Below are 21,584 nucleotides of genomic sequence, written 5' to 3' on the forward strand. Positions count from 1 at the left end.
GCTGACCTGTCACTGACCCAACGCACGCTATAGGAGATCGAGAGCAGAGGTGCTGGCCGAGCACTCTGTCAGAAGAATTGGGGTATTGCTGAAGGAGAATTATCGAAAAACCCAATCGCGGTCCGACTGTTAGCCGCAGAGAGGGGTGTGACGTTGGTGTTGCACTTAGCGGAGGGTACCTGTCCTGACCTGCATCTGTCCTGTCCTGTTGACACCTGAAACTCTTGGGAGTCCCGTCTCTTTATCCCAGCCAGTGGCCAGGGTTGGTCTTCACACTATTCTAGGTAAATAAAATTCTGTGTGGGTATGTCATTGGATCGTTTCCCTTTCTCACCCTTCCCAGGTATCAATGTCTAAAAGAAATCTCGTAATACTTCTACACATCATTGCATTTGTTATTATTCTCCTAATTGAAAAGGCTTTAACTGCTATTTTCTGGACTCTGACTTTTAAAACTTTGCAAGTGTTAGAAATTTTCCCTCGAGTCTGTGGTTATTTTATGCAGGTAAAAGTTATTTTATACTTATTATTCTAAAACTCTATTCGATCCCTTAGGACTCTAGGTACAAGTGACAAGGATTGGTAAGCCAAAGTGTACAGGTATAAGTCCTAAAGTAAATAATAATCCTGATAGGCGGACGGTAAAGCAGGGTTACCTGATCTAAGTATGATTATGGCCCCAGGTGAGTATGGTAATTGAGCAGGTAACTCAGCGCGTGAGCAGGTAACTCAGCGCGCTATCATAGCTCAACAACGCAAAATAGATAATGACCTGTAGACAGTGGCTAATACACCAGCCTACTGCTATATGACCCAAGAACTCATGACCACCCCAACATCATCAAGAGAAGCAAGAAGTCTGGTGGGAACCATTGATTCTGAACTAGCCTAGATATTACGTCAACAAGGTCAAAAAGAGCAGCTACTACACAATATAAACACTACAACGCATCTTCCTGTACTTTGGACACCAACAACAGCTACGAGCTGCATCCTTCAAGCTTGACTATGACAACAGCTTATCCCTTGGCATCCCACTTTCATCATATGCAAAGGACAACCAATCCAAAATGCTGCTGAAAGACTCCTGCTCCACCTTCACTCAAGAGAACACATGACTCTAGTTCTTCAATCACTTCAGCAGCCACTTGTTGCTACCTGTATAATGTTCAAGGCAATATGCATCGTCCACAAAGCTTCCCAGTAAAAGCCAAAATATCTTCATTTTAATTCAAGCAACACAAACAAAATAGGGCACTGCACTCCAATCTTCCCCACGGTCATCATACCACCTTACTATAAGAACTCCATAGGAGGCACTTCTTCCGCAGTACAGGACGCCAAGCTCTGGAACTCACTAACTACCAAGATGACAGGAATTCAGGAGCATAACACTTCAGAAAAGAGATGAAAACATGAAAATTTCCGATAACTACATCACCTCATAGTCCATGACGGGTGGTCCCAACTAGCTACGTATTATAACTGCTTCTTGACATCTCACAATGACAACCATATATAGAATTAGAGTCCCTCAAAGCAGATCACTCCCTCCAATCTATGCCTACTCAGGACCATAAACCTTTAGCTAAAAATCTTCGAAAGCACACCCCATGTGGTAACCTGAAAGGACAACGAGACTACAAAATACCATAAAGGGACGTGGAGATGTGTTCAAGGCTACCAGCTTACTAATAATCTTTTACTGTGCACCTTTCTCTCATCCTTCTTCATCCACCAAACAGCTACGTACTGTGTCCCATAACACGATAACCGCACCTCGGTGGTGATCACGCATGCCAAGGAAACATTTCCCACACAGGGTCAAAACAAAGGCAACAAAATGTCAATCATGCATCCTACAGTGTAGCATGTTACCCATGAAGTCAACATCAGTGGCCCCACAGTTAGTAAACGCTACGCAAATGTAATAATTTGCTTTTACTTTTTGAAGAACCCCTGAGTAGACCAGGAGACGCCAGAGTCCCGGTGAAAAGTGGAACACCCAAGTGCAGATATATTCATCCAAAGTGGGGTATCCACCACAGTTCCTGGGGGTTGTATATGTTCAATCGAGCAAGCAGGGTTTTAACGAGGAAAAGGCTTGAGATGAATACAATCCATGTTTCTGGACAATATTGATAATCCGGAATATTTGATATACAACTTCCAATAAAAACGAGGGTGATTGATCCTGAACCCTGCATTGAAAGTTGCTCTGCCAATGTACTACTACTAGACTTCTGGCCAGCCGGTTTGGAGAGATTATTTCGTCCTTTGACTCACCCATGAAACTGATTAATCGTGGGGAGATTTAGACAAATCATTTGTTAGCCTGAAGAAGGTGAGACACTATCATTATACCATCGAAACACGTCGCTTCTGTGTCTATCTACTTTTTGATAAAATAACTCTTGGTCCCAACGTGGGTGGACTCACTAGAGAACTTGCAACAACATCTAGTGCTGAATACAAGTACCAACGTGTATACTATATAAAGCACCAGTATGATATTTGTCTCTAAGTGTGTATCTACGCTAACCAAGGCATTCTTTTTTATACATTTGTTTGAGTTTTTGAGATTATTTTATTTATACACATTATATGTATTTCTCCCTACGTATGCAATTTGTTGGCCTGTGACAAATAGCTTGTACAGGTTTTTAATATTTGTGTCATGAGATTTCTGAAGAGAAATATTTTTAATCAATTGATCCTAGTTTTTTAACATACACAAATAAAAAGATTTATGACTTTTTTTTTACATTGTATTCTTGGTGCTAGAAAAGTGTAAATGGTATACGTGTGATGTGTGCATAAAAAAAGAGAACCCAAAGGGATCTTTTGTTTTTAGTGATAATCCGCTCAGTGCCAGGGCTCGAGTAGGGGGTACACGCAGGTGGACGGCGTCCCCCCACTCTTTTCACAGGGTGGACGCCGTCCCCCCTGCCAAGAAGCTGGGCCCCACAGAAATATGCTGAATGTGTCCCGGTGTAAATTTCAGACACCGGGACACGTTCAGCACGTGACGTCAGCCCCCCCCCCCCCCCCCCCAATACTTATTTTTTTTATAGGACTTGTGTCCAATGGGAACTTGCACAATTCGGAAGTCACCTCTGTTGAGAATAACACATTCTGACATTGGCACGTCCACGAAGTCTCCGAGTGCATCTCTCTGGTGTATATCTATCGTTCGTGTTCCGAGAGCATCCGATGCTGACATGCATTCCCCCGGCCCGTGCTAGGCCCGCCTCCAAGGTACTCTCCCTCACCTGTGCACAGGCCCTCGGCCTGCTCTTCCTTGTCGCCTCCCCGTGCTCTTGGGTCCTGTGGCTGTGCATGAGGGCTTCCCCGAATCGGGATCTTCACAATGGCTGCTGCTCCGCGATGGCCGTGAGAGGAGACAGGGAAAGGAGGCTTACGGAGGCATCTGCTAGGGAGACAGGACCAGGTGACCTAGAGTTACCCTGCGACACGAACCATTGGAGAGGACAGCGGTATTGTCACATGAGAAAACGAAATGCAAAGGGAGAGCGGTCTGCAATCGGGAGAGCAGTGGGACACCCTTACAATGAGCAGGAGCCTGCCCCCGGAGCCTGATGGTAGGTGTAGTCGCGCATGCAGGACCGCTCCGCCAATCACGGAGTGGCGTGGTCGGCGTGCCACGCTTGGAACGCTGGGAAGAGTAGTCTGTGAAGGATTGCCGTACTCCAAAACGACTAGAATACACAAATGCTGCATTTTCGGTTATGACTTCTTCTGAGGGGTTACGCGCAGTTTGATAAGAACACTACTTAGTGCGCTACCAACCTCCGGGATACAGCCTTATTCCTAATGGCCTTTGCTCGGCCGTATAAGATCATCGCGCCAATTGGAGGGGTGATTCTTTATGCCTCGGTATTCCCTATTTGTCTAGTTCGTAGTTGATCGTTACATTGCTGGGTGTCAGTGCCGCGGCTGTCTATCATTGCAACCCAAGAGCATTTTTTCTTACCTCCTACTGTCAAAAGTCAGGAGAAGGTTACATCAAGACTATTTTTCTAACTATACATTCCCGAATTCGAATCCAGATGTACGGGGAATTGTTTTGACACCAGCAAAATGCATTTTTAAAATGTACCAACCCTATTTTGCGAGTTGGTGACCTATTATCGACTCGCAAAATAGGCTTTGTGAGTCATTATTAGGAAGGGGCATGCCAAGGGCTTTCCTTCCTAATAGGCGTGGCATTGGTATGTAGGTCAAAAACATTCTCATTTTACCACCAATTTCAAATTGATGGTAAGCCAGTCTAATAAAATCCAGAAACGTGACGCTTTCCAGGAGATTTTAAAACCTTTATTCAATTAGTGAAAATATCCATCAACCCTATAAGCAGCCGGTTCTCCCCCACAACTGTCACCGCCTCCCACAACAGCTCAGTTCAATTTATCACCCCTACATATTTTACCCCTGATGACATCTACAACCTTTGACTCCTAGTGTTCCACCCCTGATGACATGGCCAACCTTCTACACATTGCTGCAGAGAAGATGAAGTAAGACATAACACATTCGCAAACAGGAAAGGATCTCCAAGGGACGCCTTCCCCTCTGTGAATGGGGGCATCAACATTTTGTCGGAGCTGCCAGTGGTAAAATGAAAAGAAAACTTTTCATTTTTATTTTTGAAAAGCATCTTGTTTTCCTTTAAGGAAAACGGGCTGCATTTAAAAAAAAAAATGCTTTGTTTAAAAAGCATTCACAGATGTGGTTTCACATCTGTCTTTTCAAAGCTCTACAGAGTGGGTGGCTTGAATTACAGCATAGAAGTTTTACGTTCCTTCACCAGCAGGGTGTCCATCAGATAGGCTAACCCTTTGGATTAGAACAACCCTGAAATGTAATGTTAAAAGCTCAATATCTATCAGGGTTAAATAGCTCATCACCTAGCTGAGATTATTCCATTTTGTTGTTAAATATCTATATTTGGTTTCCAACAAAAAAATCAGTATTGCCTACTTCACTTATATTTGATGAGTACCTGGAACAGTTCAATACCTCAAGTCATTTAATCTTAGCAGGTGATTTGAATGTAACATTTTAACCCCTGAACGTGATGCAAAATCTTACAGAAGAAGAAGACAGAGAGGACTTCTGACCTCTTGTTAGTGACCTAGCTCTCCGCCCCTCCAGCTCCGTTGACTGCGCCTCTGCTGCTGCCCCTTCCACCTCTCTCTAGGTAGGGGTTAAAGCTTGTTGCTTCAGGTATTTGCCTTAGTTTTATTTTGCCTTAGTTTTCATTTTACCTCTTTCTGCCCCCTTTTTTCACTTTTGCCTCCTTCCTGTTCCAGCTCTCCATGCCTTTTTTTCTGCTGCTGCTGCCCCGTGGCACCTCCCCCTCCCGGTTTTCCGCTCCCGCCTTCCAGCTGCCCTTCCCTCCCCCTTACCCTACTTAATGGCGGCCGCCGCGCGGACTTCTGAAAAGTGAGCCAGCTCTCCACTCGTGCAGCTCTGCTGACTGTGTCTCCGCCGCTGCCCCTTCCACCTCTCTCTAGGTAGGGGTTCAAGCCTGTTTCTTGAGTTATTTGACTTAGTTTCATTTTGCCTTACTTTGCTTTAGTTTTCATTTTATCTCTTTCTGCCCCCTATTTTCACTTCTGCCTCCTTCCTGTTCCTGCCCTCCATGCCTGTTTTTTCGCCACTGCTGCCCGAGGCTCCTCCCCATTCCCTATTTAATGGCGGCCACTGTGCGGACGTCTTATGACCCAGCTCTCCGCTCGTGCAGTGCCGCTGACTGTGCCTCTGCTGCTGCCCTTTCCACCTCTCTCTAGGTAGGGGTTCGAGCCTGTTGCTTGAGTTGTTTGCCTTAGTTTTATTTTGCCTTACTTTGCTATAGTTTTTTTTTGTCAAAGGTATGTTTATTAGTATTGCAAGTAAAAACCATGCGACAAACCCGCACATCATCCCACGCAGGGCTGTCTGGAACCACAAGGAAGCCGGATCCCTATTACACCAGGTAGCTCGCTGGAGGATACAGTTTCTGTCATATATAGGGAGTAACAATGGCTTGTCAAGTGAGGTGGAGACGGTGCGAAAGTTCAGGGCGGTCGCCCTCTCATCGGCATAGACAGCTGTCTACCATCTCAAGGCCCCTATTAATAGCCGCCACAGTGCGTTATGGCAGTTGGATATCAGCCCCATGTCAGTTCCCCGCGGGCATTGTCATGGCGGGAATGAAAAGAAAGCTAGACAAACAAATAACAACGGAATACAAAACCCCACCCTCCCCAAAACCCTCCCCCCACCCTCCCCAAAACCCTCCCCCCACCCCAGTGGTGGTAGCAACTTGCATAGGACTGAGGTCAGGGACAGTAGGTGACAGGGACTCACAGTTGGAAGAGGTGCAGGGCTCTAACACTAGCCGGGCACACTGCAGATGGGAGTCCCCTGGAGAGGAAAGCGACCAATGGGCCCCAGCGGAATTCAAAGTTCTTAAAATCATCTAAGAAGATGACTGCCATCCGCTCTAGGCTCAGTAATTTCCATAGACGCGCATGCCACAGAGAGACGGCCGGTGTCTCCCTCCGTTTCCACGCCGCCGCTAGGGTGAGCTTGGCCACCCCAATGCACAGCCACATAATCTTTTTATCTGCCTTAGTCTGGTGTTCTAAACTAGGATCCCGGAGACCCAATAGAGTAGAGGCCATCGAGGTGGGAATGGGGTAACCCAATATGTCTTTAATTTGGGCTAGAATTTCCTCCAAGAACGGTCTTATACCGGGGCAATCCCACCAAATATGCTGGAAGTCCCCTAGGAGCCCACATCCCCTTCCAACATCTATCAGAGGAACCAGGGAATATCTGTCGTAGCTTGACTGGGTACAAATACCAATCCATCATAGTTTTCATGTGTGCCTCCCTAAGTTCCAGAGAGTGGTTGAATTTTGCTATGTCTGACCATAAGTGCGTCCACTCAGCGTCTGAGATGTCTTGTTGAAGGATTCCCTCCCACATGTACATGTATCAGTGTCTAGGGGAAATCGTAGTGGAGAATAAGAACCTGTATATAAAGGTGATGGCCCCCCTCATAGAGGATGTCTTGGTCAAGAAGGCCGCAAACTTCGTAAGGGGCCGAGTAGTAGCGTCTCGTACTTGAGGGGACAGCGCCCAATTAAGTAATTGTGCATGATGGTACCGCTCATGGTCCTGAACCCCATAATACCTCTTGAAGTTATCAAAAGAGAGTGGATCAAAGTTGTGAAAGAGGTGTGTTAGTGCAAGACACCCTTCCTCCTTCCAAGCCTCAAAAGGACTGTAGGAAAGTGGATACCTGACTATGGTTACCCCAGATTTTTTGCCTTGTGTTTAGCTGGTTTTCGACTTAGTTGGCCTGGGATCCTGCTAATCAGGGTCCCAGGCTATCTGCTCTCTCTTTAAAATGGACTCCATGTACCCTAGGTGCATAACTAATTGGATTGGGTCACCTTATTAGCCCCTGGACAATGTACTATAGGTACCCAGGGCATAGGTGCATCCAAGGCCTACCAGGGGCTGCAGCATATCTTTTTCCACCCCTGGCTGGCCATCCAAAATGACACAACTGGCTGATCACTCAGCTGGGGCAAGGTCGTGTAATCACCCCTTGCTTAGATATAGTATACCTATATCTAAACCTATATCTGGACACATATACACCTATAAGTCACTCCTATGGCAGGCCTTAACAATCCTGGAGGCAGAGTGCTTGGTTTTATGTGAGATGGTGCTCTAGCATGAGCTGAGCCTGTCTGCAGCTTTCGGAACCATGTCCTTATAGCTGTTCTGGGATATTGCCATACCATATACTCTTAAGTGCATTATAATCCTCGCGGTTATTGCTAACTTTGGTTTGGCTTTATCAAGACATGTCGTGTAAGGTGTCATACACTTTGGAATACTACCCCCTCGCCAGTTCTGGCAACGGGGGTAGCATTCCACCCTTCTAGAGGGCTAAGACATGTGGGTAACAGTAAATGCAGTTAAAACTAACCAGAGCCTCAGCATCACAAAATGGATGCTGCTGCCACAGACACAAGTCTAGCCTCCTGCTGCTGACTGAAACTTGGCAGGGGAGGCTTGGACAAAAGGTTTCCTGTCACAGGGAGGTGTTACACCACCCCAGACAGGAGATAGTGGATTGAGGCAGGCAGGGCGAGTGAAACTAGACACTGCCTGGGGCACACAAGGTGTCCCATGCATAACCCAGTTCAAACCGGTGCTGGGGCCCCAGCTCTGGCGCGAAACTGGACAAAGGGAAAGGGGTGTAACCACCCCCTTCCTGGGTCGCACCCATAGGAGGGACCTAGCAGGTAATCCAGCCCCTTGATTTGGAATAAAGGTAGGAGCTGTGCCCAGGAGCATAAGATTATCCTGACTGAAACTTTGATACAGAACTCTGGACCCTTCGACATCCCACTCGACGTGGAAGACTGAAGAATCTCCCTTGTGGTCAAGGAGTGACCACCCTGTGCAAACAGGCACCATCCAGCACCCAACGGTTTACTTTGTTGCAGCTCCCACCAGAGCTCGAGCGACAGGGATCAACAAGACCCAGCTTCCCTGACTTCTAACAGCCCGATCCACAGTCCCAGCGAATCTGAGACCCGTGGAGGCGTCGTGAAGCGTGGGGCCGGCCATCTTGAAAAGACTGCAAAGTGCTGACCGTGCAGCTCCCGAGGCACCCTCGAAGCTGTGCATTGGGATTTGAGAAGCCCCAGCCCCGAGCAGCTCGTGCACTGAAGATGACCCCTCCACACTCACCGAGTGCTGCCTGGGGCCCTTTTGCATTTTCCTGCTCGACGCATCTGTCCGGTCACTTGCCTGTTGGCTAGTGGTTACTACGATGATGAATCTTTGAAACTACTCTGCTAGTCTGTTTGCTCCAGACTGGCCCTCGCTCCCCTGAAAAGGAGCAACCCCTCTGACCTTGCTGGTCCGAGTAAGAAGCGATCTTCAAATCCTGCGTGGGTTGCATTTGCCAAGGCCTGTTGACTCCGATCCGGAAGCCGACACCGCCGACAGCGAGAACCTTTGTGGGACAACTCGTGATCCACTCCTGGACAACCTCGATGCCCCAGAGTCCACGTGGCAGCGGAGACAAGCTTCTTGACAACCACCTGATTGCGCCCGACATCGCCTGGTTCCTTCCTGGTTGCATCCTGGTCACTGGCTAGTGACCCAGACTCTGTCCCCTCTGCTTTCAGGTACTCTACATCTTCGATCCACCCTTGGATCCAACCGGACTCTTCTCTCCTGGCCGCCTGCAGCATCTTCATCTCCAGGCTCCGTAGATCTCCACGACGAAACCCGACACACTTTGGCACCTATGCACCCGCTTCCTGTGGGTGAGGTAACGATTGAACACTGGTGCTCCTGTAGTGGTTTACACCTCTAGTGTCCTAGTTTTAAGTGGCTAAGGTCTAGTCCAGTCGGAAGACTTCTAAAACAGTAACTTTGTAAATTTTAACGCACCATTGACTTTGCATTGGTGCATGCGTGTGCTTTTAGCGTTGCCCCTGAATCCCGCGGGCTACTCCCGTCCTAACTACTGTTAGTCCAGTGTAGTCCCAGCGATTCCCAAGGCCCTAGGCCTTACCATTGTTCGTAAAGCGGTACTTATACCACTTATTTAGTATATGGTTTGAGTGGCCACCGGCCCTATCCATAATTGTGCAACTTTTGTATGTTTAACTGTGCTTTTGTTTAAACGCTTGTGCCTCTGCACTCATAAAGAGTACAGAGGATTATTCTAGTAATAAATACATATATTTTTATACTATATAACTTGTGTGGTGTCCTTTCATTTGATATTACAGGATTGCATATGGTAAAACAGCTGGCTTCACATGCCCTCTTGAGTTAAGCCTAAGACTGCTTAGGTCCATGCTACCCGTAGGATAGCTTGTCTATAAGGTTGACTTACAACCACCACCATAAGGGATTGTTTGGACTGATACAAGGCGCCCACAGAACTGTGGACATCATACATCAGGCCAACTTCTCACATTGGTGTGCAGCGGTTGGGATTTGAGCTTGCTGTTGTTTTACCATTGCAATCTTTATATCATTTGAAAGATCACATTAAGTACTATAGGTACATATAAACAAAACGTACATACTTAAGTTCTACTGAACTTAGTAGTTGTTGACTAAAGGGCTTAGCACACCCTGACTACAACTCACTAGCAAGGTTCCAGTAGGAAAACACGTAGTGTAGGTAAGTGCACCACTTACACCTCACTAGAGTCATGTCTGGAACAGGTGAGCAACCAAGTGCTCTGCCTGTGACAGGTGACCTTACCAAGGCACCTTCCAGCCATGAAAAATTCAGCTACAGAGACTTGAGTGCCTTGTGCGCTACAAGGGGGCTGAAAAAGGGTCACAACCCTACCATTCCCATCCTGATAGGAATCCTAGAAAATGATGATCTTGAGAAGGCATGTGCAGGTCCCTCAGGTAATCCAGGAGAGGGAGTGAACCCCCCAGATGATTCTAACATCAACCCAGATGAGGAGGAGGAAGAAGAAGAAGAGGGGGATGGTCATGAGTCAGATACTCAGGGGGACTTCCAGGTCCAGGTTAGAAGGCTTAGCCAAGCTAACTTGAACCTACATGGGAATGGAGAGGGTAACCACCTCCCCAGACCCAATAGCAGAATACTCCCTGGCAATAGAAGAGATAGATCCCTTTCCAGGGACTCTAACCTTTCTAATGCCTCAAGGGGTTCTCAAAGGGGAATGACTTCCCCCCCAGAGAAAAGAGCATAAGGCCAGGATGAGAGCTGTCAGACTCCAGATAGAGAGGGAAGAGATAGCCCTGGCCCAAGCTAAACCTGCTTTAGCAAGGGAACAAAAATTGAGTGGGGAAATACCCACTGGTGGCAGCAATAGCCTTAAAGAGAGACAGGTCCTATGACAATAGAAACCTGACAAAGATTGTGCCCCCCTATAATGAAGGGGATGATATCCACAAATGGATGACTGCTCTGGAGAGGGCCTGCATGGTACAATAGGTTCCCCAAGATTAGTGGGCAGCAATCTTATGGTACTCCTTTTCTGAGAAAGGGAGAGATAAGCTCCTCACAGTTAGACCTGAGGATGCTAAAAACTACACTGTCCTGAAGAGTGCTCTTATTGATGGGTTTGGCCTAACCACTGAGCAATACAGGTTGTTGTTCAGAGATACCCAAAAAGCTCAGACTCAGGACTGGACTGATTTTGTAGATTGTGCTACTAAGGCTTTGGAAGGTTGGTTACTTGACAGCAAAGTACATGACTATACAGGATTGTATAATTTGATTATGAGGGAGCAGATTCTTAGTAATTGTCAAAACCAGCTTTTGCACCAGCACCTGGTGAACTCAGATCTGGCCTCTCCACAAGAATTGGGTAAGAGGGTAGACAAATGGGTCAGAACCAGGATTAGGCCTAAGAATAAGGGTAATGACCAAAAGAAGGATAATTCCAAGGCTCAAGAGAAAGGTGGGGATAAATCAAAAGACAAGTCTCCCACAGGGCCCCAAAACTCCAAGGATGGGGGTGGGTCCCAAAACACTTCCTCTAACCCAAAGAAACCTTACTGCCATGCCTGTAAGCAGACTGGCCACTGGAAAACAGATAGCTGTTGTCTAAAGAATAGCAATAAAGACAATATTCCTCCAAGTAAAGCTCCAACACCTCCTGTTACTATTAGTAGTAATCCCCCAGGTGGTGGGAGCACCCCCAAGAATTTGTCTGTGTTTACTTTTGGAACTCAGGTGGACTCTGGCCTACCCAGGTCCCCAACTACAGCTACTCTTGTCTGTGAAAATGGCATGGGGTTTGCCAACTTCACTGCTTACCCAAGTAAGCGAGAGCCTTTGTGGGAGCAAGTACAAACAGGAGCCCCTCATCAATGGTCAGAACGTTGAGGCCTATAGAGACACAGGGGCTAGAATCACTATGGTGACTGAGAATCCAATCTCCTCAAGGCAACTTTTACCTGGTGCCACATACCAGGTGACCAATATTGATGGAGTGCAGACAAATCATCCCATGGCAGTAGTAAATCTCAGCTGGGGAGGTGTCACTGGCCCAAAGAGAGTGGCAGTGTCATCAAACTTGCCTGTAGATTGTCTACTTGGGAATGATTTAGAAATCTCAGCCTGGGCTGAGGTAGAACAAGAAACCTATTCTAAAATGGTAAATCTCCATGGAAAGGTTAGTGGGGCTGTGATGGCCACAGCCCCAATCCAAGATGTCCTTCCTGAACAGGTTAGGAGGGCTGTGCCAGTCTCAGCCCAATCTCAAACAGATTCCTCACCTGAAAAGGTTAGCAGGGCTGTGATGGTAACAGCCCATACCTGTGAGAAGTTGGCCTGATATGCAGTGCTCACTATTCTAGTGATCACTATGTATCAGTCCAAACAACCCTTATTGATGTTTGGTTGTACGTCAACCTGATAGACCAGCTATCCTAGTAGCATGGACAGGTGCAGTCTTTAGGCTAAACTCTAGAGGGCGTGTTAAGCCAGCTGTTTTACCATCACATATACCCCTTGAACACCAAGTGAAAGGACACCACACAAGTTGTTATGAAAATAAACGTATATTTATTTATAACAAGACTACCCTGGCTCTTTATGAGACAGGGAGCTAAGCACACAACAAAACTCTTAAAGAAATACTTAAAGTCGCACAATTTACACAAATGCCCGAGGGGCACGAAAAACCATATACACAAGAAGTGGAATTCGAAATTACTAGCAGGTAAGTACTATTCTCATAGACTTTAGAAACGCTAGGCCTACAATGCTGAACCCTTAGATTAGAAGCAGGAGGCCTAGGGACGTCGTGTGCAGAGTGGGAACTCTCACGCGTAAGGCGGGAAAAAGTCTATGGAGGCTAGTAAAAGCAAAGTTAGTGTTCTCGGGCGAACCCGACTAAGTAGAGCTGAAACGACAAAGGATCCTGACACTTAGATAGTTAGACTATGCTGGAGCACCGAAATGCTCAGGTTACCTAGCCCAGGGGCTGCGGCTGCATAGGGCTGAAAAGACGTCGGAGATCCTCGTTGCAGTCTATGGAGCCTGAAGAAAGAAGTTGCTGGCAGGCGACCAGTGAAGAAGTTCGTGGTGATCCAAGCCTGGATCGATGAAGATGAAGACCTGTAAGCAGAGGGGACCAAGTTCTGAATCACTAGCCAGTGATTAGGTGGGCACCAGGATGGAACCGGACGAAGTCACCTCGACCAGGTGAGTGGGCGACGCTGGGCTCTGCAGTCTCTCGGACCAGGAGGCGTTGTCGGCGACCAGGATGGAGGGGCGAGCTGTCCCACGAAGGTATCTGCTGTCGACGTCGCTGGACCCAGGATTGGGACAACAACTCTTGGCAAATGCAAGCCCACGCGGTGGACTCAAAATGGCGTCTGGAGTGGACCAGGAGGGTCCGGGGTGCTCCTCTGTTGGAGGGGAGCAAGGGCCAGTCTGGAGCAACCAGACCAGCGGTGTTGTCGTCGTAGTTCGTCGTCAGAAGGGCCACTAGCCAACGGGCAAGTGACCTGGACAACGCGGTGAGCAGCAAAGAGCAGAAGGGCCCCACGCAGATCTCGTGGATGCAAGGGGGCTGGACTTCGGTGCTGGAGCTGCTCAGGGTTGGGGCTTCTCGGACCCCAAAGCACTCACGTGAGGATCCCTCAGTAGTCGTGCTGGGCAAGCGTCGTGCAGTCTTGAAGATGGCCGGTCCCTCGAGGTCTCGTCACACCCACGGATCTCAGCTGGGCTGATGATGTAGGTAGAGGTCAGAGGTGCCAGGGAGGCCGGTTCTCGTCGAGCTGGGCAGTCTTAATCCGGAGGAGAGACTTACAGCAAACCGCGATGCTTGGATGGTGCCTGCTGCTGCAGGGTGACTACTCCTTAGTCACAAGGGAGAAATCTTAGGAAGAAGTCTTGAGTTCCTTTCGTGGAAAGTAGTTTCAGGATTCAAAGATGATCTAGTTTGGAAGGGGGCCTGCTCCTACCTTTATCCTGCAAAAGGGGGCTGGCATGCGACTAAGTCCTGCCCTATGGGTGGGACTAGGAGGGGGGTGGTTACACCCCTCTCCCCAGCCGGACTTCCCCCAGCTCAGGGGCTGGTGTGCCCCTGGAACTGGTTCAGACCGGCCTATGCATAGTGAGCACCGGGGTGCCACTTGCAGTCACCTTCCTCTATAGCCCTGCCTACCTGGGATACACAAAATCCTGTCTGGGACGGTGCTGGCACCGCCCCTGGCAGGAAACCCTTTGTCCTTGCCTCCCGCGCTGGAAGGACTCCCAGCAGCAGGAGGGCAGACTTGTGTCTCGGTGGCAGCATCCATTTTGTGGAAGCTGAGGCTATGTCAGACTTTAACCGGGGTTACAGGTTACCAACATGTCGTGTCCCTCTAGAAGGGTGGAATGCTAACCCCGTCGCCAGAATTGGCGAGGGGTTAGTATTCCAATTCGTATGACACCTTACTCGACATGTTTTGATAATGTTATACCAAAGTTAGCATATGACCGCGAGGTACATAATGCACTTAAGAGTATATGGTATAGCGTTATCATGAAACAGCTACTAGGACTTGGTTCCGCAAGCTGCAAACGGGCTCAGCTCATGCCAGAGCACCATTTCACATTATTCCAAGCACTCTGCCTTCAGGATTGATAAGGCCTGCCATAGGAGTGACTGATAGGAATATATGTGTCCATTTTAGGGTTAGATATAGGAATACTATATCTAAAGCAAAGGGTGTGTACACCACCTTGCCCCAGCTGTCAAGCAGCCAGTTGTGTCAGTTTTGGATGGCCAGCCAGGGGTGGCATAATACATGCTTCAGCCCCTGGTAGGCCCTGGGTACACCTATGCCCTGGATGCCTAAGGTATACTGTACAGGGACTGATAAGGTGACTCAGTATCCAATCAGATATGTACCTAGGGTACATGGAATCCATTTTAACAGAGAGAGCAGTGGGCCTGGGGTCCTGAATGGCAGGGCCCCAGGTCAACTAAGTCAGAAAACCAGCAAAACACCAGGCAAAAAGTTGGGGGCAACCATAGTCAGGGATCTACCTTCCTACAATACCCAAACTGAGTCCCTTCCTGAAAAGGTTGGTGGGGCTGTGATGGCCACAGTCCAAACTCAAACTGATTCATGTGTTGTGAAGCCTGAAACTATGGATCACTCCACACAAACAGAGAGCATTGAGGAGGAAGAGAAATCTCCCTCCCACCAGACTTTAGGAAAGGATCAGCCTCCTCAGGGAACTGATCTTACCCCTTGTGAAGAAACTGCACCAGAGGTAGTCAGGCCTAGCCTGGCAGAGCCCCTGATGTCAGTGGACCCTTCCAAGGTGGGACCCAGTCTGGAGCAGGTAACCTACCCCTCTCTACCCTGCCTCAGTCAGCCCAGGGCTGCAGAGGTCAAGGAGGTCAGTGGACCCCAACGGGCCCCCTGTCCAATAAAACACCCCCATCAGCAGATTAGGGGCACCAAATCTAGCAGCCCTAGCAAGGTAAAAACTTTAAAAACTCCTGAGGGATCCCACTTACACCTAGTTAAGGACCTCCCCCAGATGGACACTGTTGGGCACAGCCAAACCTGGGACCCAAAGGCCCCAAACCTGACCTGTCCCTCCAGTAAGCCAACAAAAGGGACCCAGCCTCCAGCTGTAGGCAGCCAGAGGTTGACCCTGAGAGCACAGTGCAACTCAGTCATGGAAAGAAAGGCATCCATGGTGGATGGTGATTGGAGGAAGTTGAGCCCTACATTAGTGGAGCCTCACTTCAGTACTCCATCTCAACACCAGCCTTTTACTTTGCCAAAACACACTACTGGTAGTAATTCCCTATGGTGGAGACCCTCTGATACCCCTAGGGTGAGGGATTGCTTAGTGGACCATGAGACAGGGGGTAACCATGCTAGTGCAGGTACTTCCTTATATGGCCACTTAGGCAATATAGGCTTACCTGGTCAAGGATAGCCTTATCTCCTTTCGTTTGGGGGGGGGTTATGAAGGAAGGTGGATACCTGACTATGGTTACCCCAGATTTGTTGCCTTGTGTTTAGCTGGTTTTCGACTTAGTTGGCCTGGGATCCTGCTAATCAGGGTCCCAGGCTATCTGCTCTCTCTTTAAAATGGACTCCATGTACCCTAGGTGCATAACTAATTGGATTGGGTCACCTTATGAGCCCCTGTACAGTGTACTATAGGTACCCAGGGCATAGGTGCATCCACGGCCTACCAGGGGCTGCAGCATATCTTTTGCCACCCATGGCTGGCCATCCATCCAAAATGACACAACTGGCTGATCACTCAGCTGGGGCAAGGTCATGTAATCACCACTTGCTTAGATATAGTATACCTATATCTAAACCTATATCTGGACACATATAAGTCACTCCTATGGCAGGCCTTAACAATCCTGGAGGCAGAGTGCTTGGTTTTTTGTGAGATGGTGCTCTAGCATGAGCTGAGCCTGTCTGCAGCTTTCGGAACCATGTCCTTATAGCGGTTCTGGGATATTGCCATACCATATACTCTTAAGTGCATTATAATCCTCGCGGTTATTGCTAACTTTGGTTTGGCTTTATCAAAACATGTCGTGTAAGGTGTCATACACTTTGGAATACTACCCCCTCGCTAGTTCTGGCAACGGGGGTAGCATTCCACCCTTCTAGAGGGCTAAGACATGAGGGTAACAGTAAATGCGGTTAAAACTAACCAGAACCTCAGCATCACAAAATGGATGCTGCTGCCACAGACACAAGTCTGGCCTCCTGCTGCTGACCGAAACTTGGCAGGGGAGGCTTGGACAAAAGGTTTCCTGTCACAGGGAGGTGTTACACCACCCCTGACAGGAGATAGTGGATTGAGGCAGGCAGTGAAACTAGACACTGCTTGGGGCGCACAAGGTGTCCCATGCATAGCCCAGTTCAAACCGGTGCTGGGGCACTCCAGCCCCAGCTCTGGCGCGAAACAGGACAAAGAGAAAGGGGTGTAACCACCCCCTTCCTGGGTCCCACCCATAGGAGGGACCTAGAAGGTAATCCAGCCCCTTGATTTGGAATAAAGGTAGGAGCTGTGCCCAGGAGCATTAGATTATCCTGACTGAAACTTTGATACAGAACTCTGGACCCTTCGACATCCCACTCGACATGAAAGACTGAAGAATCTCCCTTGTGGTCAAGGAGTGACCACCCTGTGCAAACAGGCACCATCCAGCGCCCAACGGTTTGCTTTGTTGCAGCTCCCGCCGGAGCTCGAGTGACAGAGATCGACAAGACCCAGCTTGCCTGACTTCTAACAGCCCGATCCACAGTCCCAGCGAATCTGAGACCCGTGGAGGCGACGTGAAGCGTGGGGCCGGCCATCTTGAAAAGACTGCAAAGTGCTGACCGTGCAGCTCCCGAGGCACCCTCGAAGCTGTGCATTAGGGTTTGAGAAGCCCCAGCCCCGAGCAGCTCATGCACCAAAGATCACCCCTCCACACTCACCGAGTGCTGCGTGGGGCCCTTTTGCATTTTCCTGCTCGACGTGTCTGTCCAGTCACTTTCCCATTGGCTAGTGGTCACTACGACTACGAATCTTTGAAACTACTCTGCTAGTCTTGTTGCTCCAGACTGGCCCTCGCTCCCCTGAAAAGGAGCAACCACTCTGACCTTGCTGGTCCGAGTAAGAAGCGATCTTCAAATCCTGCGTGGGTTGCATTTGCCAAGGCCTGTTGACTCCGATCCGGAAGCCGACACCGCCAACAGCGAAAACCTTTGTGGAACAGCTCGTGATCCACTCCTGGACGCCCTCGACGCCCCAGAGTCCACGTGGCAGTGGAGACAAGCTTCTCGACAACCACCTGATTGCGCCCGACATCACCTGGTTCCTTCCTGGTTCCATCCTGGGTACTGGCTAGTGACCCAGACTCTGTCCCCTCTGCTTTCAGGTACTCTACATCTTCGATCCACCCTTGTATCCAACCGGACTCTTCTCCTCTGGCCGCCTGCAGCATCTTCATCTCCAGGCTCCATAGTTCTCCACGACGAAACCCGACACACTTTGGCACCTATGCACCCGCTTCCTGTGGGTGAGGTAACGATTGAACACTGGTGCTCCTGTAGTGGTTTACACCTCTAGTGTCCTAGTTTTAAGTGGCTAAGGTCTAGTCCAGTCGGAAGACTTCTAAAACAGTAACTTTGTAAATTTTAACGCACCATTGACTTTGCATTGGTGCATGAGTGTGCTTTTAGCGTTGCACCCGAATCCCGCGGGCTACTCCCGTCCTAACTACTGTTAGTCCAGTGTAGTCCCAGCAATTCCCAAGGCCCTAGGCCTTACCATTGTTCGTAAAGCAGTACTTATACCACTTATTTAGTATATGGTTTGAGTGGCCACTGGCCCTCTCCATAATTGTCCAACTTTTGTATGTTTAACTGTGCTTTTGTTTAAACGCGTGTGCCTCTGCACTCATAAAGAGTACAGAGGATTATTCTAGTAATAAATACATATATTTTTATAATATATAACTTGTGTGGTGTCCTTTCATTTGATATTACAGGATTGCTATGGTAAAACAGCTGGCTTCACATGCCCTCTTGAGTTAAGCCTAAGACTGCTTAGGTCCATGCTACCCCTAGGATAGCTTGTCTATATGGTTGACTTACAAACACCACCATAAGGGATTGTTTGGACTGATACAAGGTACCCACAGAACTGTGGACATCATACATCAGGCCAACTTCTCACAAGGACCCTCTTCTAGTGCTGGGGGAAGGCGGGATTGAAATGTATCAGTGTAAAGGGGGAGGGAAAAGTCGTCCACCTATCATAACGGGAGACCCGAGTCCCAAATTTTCAGAGTAGTGTGGGTGGGGTTGCTGAAAAAGACATTTTGTGGCCTAGCATTCTTGCGCCTCCATCCCAAGTCCCAAATCGTTCACCCTGCCACGCTCCGGTCCATATGAAGCCAGTGTTTTTCTGACACCTGTTGTGACCATTCCACTAACATTCGGATTTGTGGTGCTTTATAATATAATTGGATGTCCGGAAGCCCCACACCTCCCTCCTTTCTTGTTCTGCGTAAAATAGCAAAAGAAAAACGCGCTCGTCCCCCTTGCCATGTAAAGCGCGACAGCAGTGATTTCACTTGCCGAAAAAAGTCTCTGTCAAGCTCGATGGGGAGGGCTTGGAACAAATACTAGAGTTTGGGAAGCAGGGACATTTTGACAGCATGGATCCTTCCTAACCAGAAAATGTACATTGGTTTCCATCGGGCAAGGTCAGCCTGGATCTTAGTTATGAGCGGGGGAAATTGGCCGAATATAGTTTCCCCAGCGTGGGGGTCAGATGAATACCCAAGTACTGAATGGATGATTTGGCCCATGTAAGAGGTCTTAGCTCCTGGAGACGGAAGACTTCAGATTGGGGGAGAGTGAGGTTAAGAACGTAGGATTTGTCAAGGTTGATCTTGAACCCTGCTACCATCTCAAAGCGCTCTAGCTCCGCCTGAACATGAGGGAGGGAGTGGGCCGGTTCAGAGAGGGAGAGAAGGACATCCTCTGCAAAGAGAGTGATCTTATGATCTTCTCCAGTGAAGGGCAGGCCCCGGATGCCAGAGTTGGCTCTCACCGCCATTGCCAATGGTTCTATACTTAGGGCAAAGAGCAGGGGCAATAGGGGACATCCCTGTCTGGTGCCCCGCGAATGCTCAAAAAAGGAAGACTGGCGCCCGTTCACTGCAACTCTGGAGCGGGGAGGAGGTAGTTCGCCCGTATCATAGATAACATTTTTACAGGAGAAGCCAAAAGCCGTCAGCGTCTGAAATAGGAACCCCCAGTTCACTCGATCAAATGCCGTCTCAGCGTCGAGTCCCACCAAAACTGCTGGGATTTTGAATTTATTGGCCTTTTCAATTAGATGTATCACCCTCCTCGTGTTGTCGTGGGTTTGGCGCCCTTTGATGAACCCTGATTGGTCCGGGTGGATGAGTACCGGCATCAGGTCATTGAGCCGATGCGCTATCATGGAAGAGTATAGCTGCGCATCCAGATTTAGGAGGGCAATGGGCCTGTAGGAAGAACATTTTGCTAAGGTCCTTCCTGGTTTTGGGTATGATGGATATCAGAGCCTCAGCCATTGTTCCCTAGGTCTCGCCCTCATCCGCCATACTGTTAAACAATCGGACTAGATGTGGGCTTAGTTCCGAAGCGAAAGTCTTATAGAAAACGGCCGTGTACCCGTCCGTCCCCGGAGCATTATGCGGTTTCAAAGCCTTAATGGCCGACAACACTTCTTCCCTAGTGAAGGGAGCAGAAAGCGTCTCATTCCATTCTGCCGATACCTAGAGCAATGGTAGGTTCTGCAAGTACTCACTTTGCTCGGAGGGATCAAGAGAGTCCCCTGAATACAGGTTTTTGTAGAAGGCGCCGAAAAGCTCAGCCTTAGTACCTTCCTCGTGCGTCAAGTCCCCCTGCGCATCCTGGATGCCCCCAACATATTCCTTCTCCCTCTTGTCCCATAGTTGTCTAGCAAGATGTTGCCCTACTTTATTTCCCTGGCAGTAAGAGAGACGTCGCAGTTTCAGCAGAGTGTATTCCGCCCTGTTATTGTAATGTGCCCTAAGTTTACCTCTGACCGCTGTCAACTGCCGTAGGACTTGTCTAGAGGGATTTGCCTTGTGCGCTTTCTCTAGGGTGGACAGCTCCTCCTCTAATTGCTCCCTTTCGCGAGCTCGCTGTCTGTTGAGAGCAGCATTCAGGGCTAAGCACTGCCCACGAAAGCACGCTTTGAAGGCGTCCCAGGTGGTGAAAATTGAAGTGTCCCCCGGGTTGTTAAGAGCAAAAAACTCATTAATAACTCCCCTTAGAGTGTCGCATGAGGTTTTGTCCCGTACCAAGGATGCCGGGAAATACCATCTAGGGCAGGTCCGATCCTTCACTCCCCAGTGCAGGCACACCGCGAGTAGGCTATCATCTGAGACGGACAACGGAAAAATCTTAGCCTCGCGGAGATCCACTCGTATGGACTGGCTGAGGAATAAGTAGTCTAACTGGGAATAGGTGCGATGGACGTGGGAGAAAAAAGTGTAGTCTCTGGATTGGGGGTATAGGGTTCGCCATGCATCAATAAGGCCCATGTCTTGAATCGTCTGTTGCATGTCAGTGGAGAATGAACCCATGTCAGACCGCTGAGAGTGTGTGCTATCTAAGTCTTTTTGCCACACTAAGTTGAAGTCCCCCATGATAATCAAAGCCCCTCAGCAAAATCTGTGACTTTCCCCAAGAGGACTTGCAGGAACCCATTCTGGCCAGTGTTGGGTGCGTACACTACACGAAAGGTACATAGTCTGCCCCTCAGTAAGCCCTTCACCATGACCCAGCGCCCCTCTTTGTCACTCTGAACTCCCATAGGCTGGAAGTGCAAAGCCGAGCGGAACATAAGGGCCACCTCTCTGTGCTTCGTAGTGGCAGAGGACCTATAAATGAGCAGGAATCGTTTGTGTTTAAGGCGGGCGTCGTCTGATTTAGTCAGATGGGTCTCCTGGAGGCCCACTATATCCAACTGGTGGTCGATGATA

At 48.8% G+C, this 21,584-nt stretch overlaps 1 protein-coding gene across 3 annotated transcripts in view; it reads right to left on the reverse strand.

The window, feature by feature from the left end:
* The window catches only part of LOC144784166 (uncharacterized), a 561,738-nt gene extending 558,128 nt beyond the window's left edge, over positions 1-3,610 (reverse strand). For 2 of the 3 annotated variants that reach the window (XM_078662840.1, XM_078662838.1), the window contains exon 1: positions 3,273-3,587. In XM_078662840.1, the coding sequence (XP_078518966.1) occupies positions 3,273-3,341 (69 nt within the window). In that variant the 5' untranslated portion in view covers positions 3,342-3,587. Of the gene's footprint in view, positions 1-3,272 lie in introns of all 3 variants that reach the window. The other variant, XM_078662839.1, reaches the window with a different exon arrangement.
* Between the last annotated feature and the right edge of the window lie 17,974 nt (positions 3,611-21,584).

Source organism: Lissotriton helveticus, chromosome 10 (assembly GCF_964261635.1).
Source record: "Lissotriton helveticus chromosome 10, aLisHel1.1, whole genome shotgun sequence".
Classification (NCBI taxonomy): domain Eukaryota; kingdom Metazoa; phylum Chordata; class Amphibia; order Caudata; family Salamandridae; genus Lissotriton; species Lissotriton helveticus.